This window comes from Gossypium arboreum, chromosome 3 (assembly GCF_025698485.1).
Source record: "Gossypium arboreum isolate Shixiya-1 chromosome 3, ASM2569848v2, whole genome shotgun sequence".
Classification (NCBI taxonomy): Eukaryota; Viridiplantae; Streptophyta; class Magnoliopsida; order Malvales; family Malvaceae; genus Gossypium; species Gossypium arboreum.
In genome coordinates, this window is record NC_069072.1 from 109162888 (window position 1) to 109171547 (window position 8660).

The following is an 8660-nucleotide window of genomic DNA, read 5'->3' on the forward strand; positions in this document are numbered from 1 at the left end:
CCATATGGCCGAATGTATGTGTATATATATATACAATGTCAACTATAACATCTTTTAATCACCTAATTTCATCTCAAATTCCCATGACCGATCACACCTATACTTACATTCCAATATTCGGAATATTCAAAAATCACGTTCTAAATACAATAGTCATGAACAATGCCGAATCCTTGTGTGTTCAAACATGAATTATTTTACTTAAATCAAAACGTATAAACATTCACAACTCGTATTCTTAGGAAGGCCGATTTATTTCCATAGTACATTCCTCATCAATACTTAGATGAACAACCAAAATCCCTACCTTTATACCCTAGCCGAATGCTCCTATCATCCATAAAAATTACAAATTTTAGCATGGGCTAAGTAGGAATCATTTAACATGCAAATAAACTCCTATCTCCAACACTTAATCATTCGGCATATTGTCTAAATACACATGAGAAATCTCATCTTCCTTGACCTTACCAAGAGTGCACCCACACTTCAACTTAGCATATTACAAAACCAAATCAACAAATTCAATGCTTACCTCCTAGTAGCCAAAGATACTTGCCGAATTGACCTAGGTAAATCTTCCTTCCTTTCACTTTTTTTTTTTCAAGAACAACCAAAAGAATGAACAATGAATGAACAAAACCTTTTTTTTTTTCTTTTCTTTCTCTCTAGCTACGGCACAATGGGGGGCATCCATGCTCATTTTTTTTTCATTTCTTTAATGCTAGTTTTTATTTTATGGCTTCCTACATACACCACTAGCAAAACATGTTGGAAACATGTTTCCTTTGCCCATAATCTTGTCATGGCCGGCCACTCACCTTAGGAAAGGGGGTTATTTGACATGCAAGGACAACCATTTTCCCACATGTATTAATAGGCCACCTTACATTTGCCTAGCACATTTCTAAATTTTCTCACATAAGTCCTATTTGATAAAATTCACTTACAATTAACAAAATCCAAATATTCAATTTTTCACACATTCATATTCACATATTCTAGACAATAAATATTACGTTAGAACATTTCGGTGACTCGGTTTAGCGGTCCCGAAACCGCTTTCCGACTAGGGTCACTTTAGGGCGGTCACAGAGGGAAGGCGGCATGGTAGGAGTTGGCTCGTGTGGAGAGAAAGGAAAAAGAGGGCTTATTGGAGTTGGAGATGGGCAAACTACAAGAGTAGAGGGAAAGAAAGAAAAAAGAAAGGAAGAAAGAAATTAGAGAAGGGGTAAGCAACTTTGAAATTGGTGAAGCATCTTTGACATGTCATTTAGCCATGGTTGATTGACAATCAACTCAAGTTGAGGGTGTCAATCTAAAAAAAAAAGGTTAAGGGCTCAAACTCAAAAACTCATAAACATTGAAGATATCTTTTACAATTATGCCAAAAATAAAAATTGATTCAAATTCAATTTGATTTTATTTTTTAAAATTTGTATTCTATTTGGTTCAGTTTTCTACTCATAAATTTAAAATTTGCAATTTTTTGAAGGTGTGATGATAAATTTAGTTTTTAATGTTTACGTTTGTTGTCAATTTAATATTTATTTATTTTAGTTAAATTTAGTCTTTAACTTTTCAAAAGAAAAAGTGAAATATATTTTTAACGAAAATAATTATTAAAACATTAATTTTCAACGTTGTTAAGGTGACAAATTGCATAACAGTTAATGTGCACATCATACTAACATAATTATCATTTGTCTTATATGTCATGCCAACAAATAAATCAAAATTTATAAAAATAAAAATATAAATCAAAATTAAAGAAATAAAAAAGTTTACAAAAATTAAAAAAAAAAGCATGGAGTACATGTGGATTGTTATGCAGGTTGCAGTGTTTCAAAATTTAACATTTTAGTTAGTTTGCTTGTTTAAAAGCCATAATTTTAACTCTTTTTTAAAAGGTTGATGATCAAATTTGACTCATTTTAAAAGATTAAGGAACAAATTTAGCTAAAAAAAATAAGGACCAAATTGGCAAAAATGTAAATGTTAAAGGCTAAATTTGACATGATGCTTTTTCTAAACTAAGTTGAATTTTTATTTTATTTAATTCATAAGTAATTTTATTTCAATAAATAAAAATTAAATAAATTTATATTAAAATAGTAAAATTATTTTAAAATATGAAATATAAATTTTAAATATTTTAATAATATTAATTATTTGTAAAATTTAATTTGAATATATAATTTAAAATATAATTATTATAAATTTAAATATATAATTTTATATATTTGAAATAAATTTAAGTAGAAGCATAATTATTTATTTAATATAAATATTACATAAAATATATTAGAGTATAAAAGCTAAAAAATATATTACATTTAGGTTTAAAACACTTTTAAAGTTCAAAAGTGTTTGTTTAGCTTATGACTCCAAAAACATTTTTAACAAAATTTAAAATGATTTGAACTGATTTTTAAAGGTTTTGGGTAAATGAATTTTTTTTTTTCAATTTGGGTCAACCCAAAAATAGAAAAATCAATTCAATCATTTTTTTATCAGTTTATCGTTTATTGTTCAATTGTGATTTTTTTTAGAGTGAGTTTGGATGGGTAGTGCATTTACCTATGATTAGTATAAAAATAGCGGTTGTATTAAAATTAGATACTATAATAATACTGTAACGTGAAATAAAAAATAAACTAAACACACCGCACTGTACTACTACTCTAAACCCACTCTTAATATGCGGGTTAACTAATTTTTCACGTTACTCCAAGCCAATATATTAATCAATTCATGGTTTGACGGATTCAAACCAATTTCAACAACATTGATCCACAGTCCATGTCAATATTTTTTTGAAGTTTCACGTCAACAATCACATAACTAGTTGCTTTTAGTCTGGGCTCAATTGATTTTTATTTTTTTTACAATATTTTTTCCCATTAAAATCTTTAAAAAGACACCGCATATCCTCATTTTGATTTTCTAGAAAAATGGACAAATCTTAGATATCCGTGTTTACTGAAAAATTAAAAATAGATAGATATATATTTATTTTGTTTTTCACTAAAATGTTATCAAAATTTGAAGTTTTAATTTATAAATTAATCCTAATTGAAGTCCTTAAACTCTTCTTTTCGAACACTCTTTGAATACCAAATCCAACTCAGGTCCCAGGCTACAGATGATGTAATTTTTTTCAATTTTTAATTAAATAAAAAATATAATTGACTAAAATAAAATTATTTTATTTCTATTCCATCATTTATGTTTATCTAAATTAATTTTATTTCTTATTTAGTAATTATGTCTTATAATTTTATTGTAAAGAAATAAATATTAAACATATTTCCATATTTTAAAAATATATTCTCATTTACAACATATTTTTAAATTAAAAAAAAAAGAAGCTATTTGTTTCTTAAAAGAACTGCTTCCCTAAATCATTCACAACCTTAATTTTCAATTTGGAGGAGATCGCCTAAAATCTTCAATTGACGCTATTTCAGCTTCTCTTTTTTTTCTTTCTGCCTGGAATCATTCTACTTTTACAATAATCTATTTTAGCTTAATTTTTATGTTAAAGATTTATCATTATACATTGAAAAAAAAGGAAAAAAAAAAAGAAAAGAGAGTTAAAAGAAACAATCTACAGAACAAAGTATAATTATTATAGTAAGGATCTGTCAAAACTTTACACAGACAAGACTCGAGATTCAGAAAACTTAATATACACAGAACTGGAAAATTTGACAGGGTTTAGTCTTTTATTTAGAAGTTAGAACAATGAAAAGGAATACACAAGACTAATCCAAATTATGACTAATAATGAAATCAATAGAAGGAGAAATTAATTGACATAATTAAAGAAGGTTGGGTGGTGACCGAAGATCAATGGGCACTAACAAGGAAAGGATGCTGGCAAACCCCACATTCAATTGTCTCAGAACCTGAGCTGGGAACTTGGACCTGCAACATTTCTCGCTCAAATCAGACACACAATCTACAACAACATAACACTTCAATATACGCTTTGCAATCCAGAAATGACCATGGATTGCACACACACACACACACACACACACACCTGCAAATGAACGGTGCAGATAGGACAAGCAACCTCCTTCATCCGTCTACCAGATCCATCTGACTTGGAACCTGACCATTTCATCAAGATCAAATTAAATTGTCCATTTCAGAAGGGTCAAATTTCCATTATCCAGGAAACACTTTAAACTAAACATAAATATGTAAACCTTTTGCATTTTATTTCACTAATATAATAATATACAAATATTCGTTCGTGAAAATAACTCAAAAGTTAATTATTGAATTTAAGTTCAGTAATTTAATTTCTTCGATGGGTGGAAATGATAAAAACACCACTCAGGGTACAAGAAATTACCTGATGATGCTCTGCAATTTTTTTCCATCTCCTGTTTTATAAAATCATCACAACCAAACAATTCATGGGATTAACTGATCCAGATTTTAATAAATTAATGTAAGATCAACACTATAATCATCAATCTTAATACGAAGGCATACCTCAAGCTTCCTAGCAAGATCTTCATGACTCTGTAAAGCAGCAGGTTTACTTGCTGTTTCCTTAGCAATACTCAGCCTCTGAGTCACTTCAGCCTTTAACACAACAATAGGCTTAAATGTTAAAGTTATATTGACCAAGACAAATAGCAAGTCTACATATGACAATTCCTTTCTCCAGAAAGGGATTACGAGTAATATTATATGTTCATTCTTTCCTGCACTCAACCCTTCCATGGTTAAACCACTAACAGAAAAGCTATAAAGGAGCAGGGAAAATATTTCATGGTTAAACCACAGGAAAGTAGATACTGCTCATCCTTCAGAACCCTTCCATTGGTCAGTCACCCAAAGATAGGCTTAAAATTAAACGGCAGCTAGAAATACAGATTCTTTACATGTTCAATCAAGCGAGTAAACAACCTATATAATATGTCCTTGACCCAGAGTAATGACCACACACCAATACCTAACTGGTTGTGAAAACCATGAACAGGAGAAACCGCAACATACACCGTTTAGCTTTGAAAGAAATTATAAGAAGCAGATAAATAAGCTTACCATGCATCGGTCGCAAACCCTAACTGGTTGAGCATTCTCATCAGCAGTTAGAGCGATTCTACCTTGAGTACATTTGTCACAGAAAATATCCCCACAGTTCCTGCAGTGGTGCTGAAAGAAAAAAGGATAATAGAGCATTAAACTTGAATCCAAAAGAAATACAAGCAGGGAACCCTTTTCATTAACACAGAATGAGATACCTTGCGCACAAAAGCTCCAAAATCAGTTCCACATGCAGTACACTTTGAAACAGCTTCATCAGGGACCTAACCAGAAGAAGAATGCATAAATAAGCCCATTATGAACTTTTTAAATATTCTTTCTATTTGACCGGAAAACTTCCTTAGGACCCTAATTTTTACCCAATGATCTTTCTCCTCGGTGCCAGGCTTCATCAAGTTCATCCAATCACCAAATCCTTTCTTCTTTTCTGAAGGTTGTTCAGTAGTCTTTAGAGAGTCAGAAGGCCGACTTCTCCCACCCATCTCCTTGACCTGAAATTAAAAGGTGAAAGAATAGAGTCATAAGACTTACACATGCAAGTGTGAACGCATTTCTGAAGTACCAATCAGAGGACAACAAATGAAAAAAGAATCAAGCCATACATGATAGAGGATTAGTGGAAAGAAAGCAACAAAATCTCCAAAGAAAAACATTTTGAGCCTCAAACACTAGAAACACACAGATGACTACAGCCTAAAGGATACAGAAATCTGATAGAAGAAGCATGACAATTTTCCATATCCTTCACATGACTAAAAGGCTAATTATTTTAAAAATTTTGACCGCTGTAAATGAACTAGAATATATTGCCATTGCTCTCTCTTCTGATAGGCACTTTTGTCAAATTCCTAATGGTCGTTTTAAGAGAATGGTAATTATTCTTGCAGATTATATATTTCTTAAGCTACAATAAACCATGCAAAATGATAATTCACTATTTTCCTTCTCCAGACTCCTGAAAAGAAATGAGTAGACTTTGTACATATGTGTGTGTATGTCTTTATATGAATTATTTACCGAGTGTGCATTTTAAGCCAGCTTTTGTGTCCATTTGCAGGAATGCAGAATTCATCCAAAGTATGACTCTAGAGAATTTACCAACCATGACCCCGGGGGGGGGGGGGAATAATGATAATAAAGAAGTGATAGGACACTAAACAATTAATTCTCATAAGAAATTAACAAAATTATAACTCTCTGACACCAACCTGTACCTCTAGAGAATTTACCAACCATGACCCCGGGGAATAATGATAATAAAGAAGTGATAGAAACTAAACAATTAACTCTCATAAGAAATTAAGAAAATTATAACTCTCTGACACCAACCTGTACAGTTGCAGCTGTTACAATATCCAGAAGGGTGTTTGTAGTGTAACTGTTTGATTGCAACCCGATCCATCTTGGTTCAATGTCAACAGAGCTCTTCGACCAGAATGCAAAAGTAGATGTGTCGGTCACCTACATAAGAAGAAAATATACCCAATGGCCACGTCATTAAAAGAGAAAATTACAAAGTAAAACATATTGAGGAAGGAAAAAAAAATTAAAAATTTATATACTATGTAACTTACTTCACATCTTGTGATGTTCTCAATGGGATATATTCTCAAAGTTCGGCTGGTGCTAGGGTCAAGCATACGAATACCATCTAAACCAATCTGACACCAAAAAGATTAAGCTATATTATGAGTCTAAAGTACTGGATGAATATAAGAACACATTTTTCTGCTATTAATGTCAATAGGAACAACAATATAAATAAACCATACAGAACTAGACACTTCCAATTTGAACTAAAATGTTTTATTAACCATACAGAACTAACGAAACTCCAAATCATTTTAGCCATTCAGTTTAAATTCATACATAATTCATCATACTGAAATTGATGCCAGGAACTTCATCTTTCCAGACAAAAGTAAATCAATTTCAACCAATTCTAATTAAGAATTACCTGGCAAAGTACATCCATGGGGCCTTCTCCTCCACCTTCACTCAACAACTTAACCCGAAACTTCTGGACCCCACTCTTTACGGCTTCCAGGGTCTCCGCCTTAGGCACCGCCCTCACAATCTTACCAGAAGATGAACCTGACGAGTCCTTCCCAGAAGGGAAATTAATGGTCCGCCCATAATCGTCGAATTGGACCCAAGTCGATGATTTTGGTGCTGTGCCACGTGCCCCATAAGGCTCCACCTTTCCTCCTTCATAAGCATAAACCCCATCACCATATCCACCATCATCACCGAAGGGTGGATAGCTATCATATCGCTTACCATAGAGATCGGGTCCCATATCGTATCTGCTCTGGTTATAACGTGCTCCGAATTTGTCGTCGAAATAACTGCCACTGCTTTGATCCAATTTCATGGAATTATCGTAGGGGTTGTCATAAGCAGGAGGGACAGAGGATTGTGATGATCCTATTTGATTATATGGGGTTGAATAGTCTGGCGGAATAGGGTTGGGGTTGGAGTCTGGCGGAGGAGGTACATAGCTAGGATACTGATCATAAGGCTGGTAATAAGGTGGCCGGGAGACAGGTGAATCATAAGGCGGGAAAGAAGGGGCAGCGGGAGCCGACGTTGGCGCGATCGGATGCTGATTGAAAGACGGTTGCGAATACAGAGTAGGTGGCGGTGGAGGAGCATAAGAGGGATCAGGATTTTGGTAATCGGAAGGGGAAAAAGGCGGTGCTGATGCGTAAGGTGAGTGATGAAATTGGGATGGGTTGGAGGTGTTAGGGTTTGAAGGTTGATAATAGGAGGAGCTCAAATCTCCTTGTTGCATGGCTGATCTGCCCTGAATCCTGAATTTGATGCTAACTTCTAATACAATGCCGAATTTGATGGGTTATTATTCCGTCTTCTGAAAGCAAGTGTTAAATAATTTAAATATTATTGCCCTCTAGAATCCCATATTTGGATTGGAGCCCATAACTTTCCAAGCCTGCTGGGCTTCCATACCCTTTTATTTTTTCTTCATTTTTTTGAATTATAAATTACAACTCTTTAAGAATACTACTACTTATATCATGTACATTGCATGCGATGTGATAACTCTCATATTTAGAGTTATTTTAATATAATTTTCATATTATTTTTAGAGTTAATTTTAACATTTAGGTTAGTTTTTATTACATTTTATAATTTTTTAGATTATTTATATTTTATTTTATTTTTGCTTGTTTTTATCATTTTTATAATTACTTCGGATTCATTTACTATTTTTCTTTCTTTATTTTTGGTCATAGATGAAGAATAAAAAACTTGGAGCAAAGAGCCAAAAGTGGTGAACAAAAATCTTTTACTCCACCAAATTTAATTCAATGTAGTGGAGCACGCTCTTGAAATTAGAAATTTTGGTAGCAAATAGTCCATTCCACTACAACTTCTTCGTGCAATGAAGCGATGTGATTGAAGAACCAAAAAATAAGGGTGACTAGATTTAAGAGGAAAAAACAAAGAGAAAAAGAGGGAGAAACTTGAGGGGATAAAGAACAACTCTCTTGCATTAAGAGGAACTTCCAACTTGCAAAGACAAGAAGAAAAAGAGATCTAGAGCGCTTGGCATAAATTTTATAACT

At 32.6% G+C, this 8660-nt stretch overlaps 1 protein-coding gene across 1 annotated transcript; it reads right to left on the bottom strand.

The window, feature by feature from the left end:
- Window positions 1-3596: 3596 nt before the first annotated feature.
- LOC108465349 (protein FREE1-like) lies at window positions 3597-7966 on the bottom strand. Its single transcript, XM_017765680.2, has 10 exons — window positions 7028-7966; window positions 6645-6731; window positions 6400-6531; window positions 5430-5561; window positions 5268-5333; window positions 5068-5178; window positions 4510-4602; window positions 4367-4397; window positions 4049-4119; window positions 3597-3930 (listed from the first exon to the last, which is right to left on the bottom strand). Exons 1-10 carry the CDS (start codon window positions 7862-7864, stop codon window positions 3853-3855), a joined length of 1638 nt encoding a protein of 545 aa, XP_017621169.1. The 5' UTR covers window positions 7865-7966; the 3' UTR covers window positions 3597-3852.
- Between the last annotated feature and the right edge of the window lie 694 nt (window positions 7967-8660).

Bases quoted from the DNA above. Each gene is read 5' to 3' on its own strand.
- LOC108465349 (XM_017765680.2), bottom strand. From the start codon at position 7,864: ATGCAACAAGGAGATTTGAGCTCCTCCTATTATCAACCTTCAAACCCT. The intron at 5,562-6,399 runs GTTGGTGTCAGA...TTTTAATTTCAG, and splicing joins TAACAGCTGCAACTGTACAG to GTCAAGGAGATGGGTGGGAG. The intron at 4,603-5,067 runs GTAAGCTTATTT...GTTGTGTTAAAG, and splicing joins GGGTTTGCGACCGATGCATG to GCTGAAGTGACTCAGAGGCT.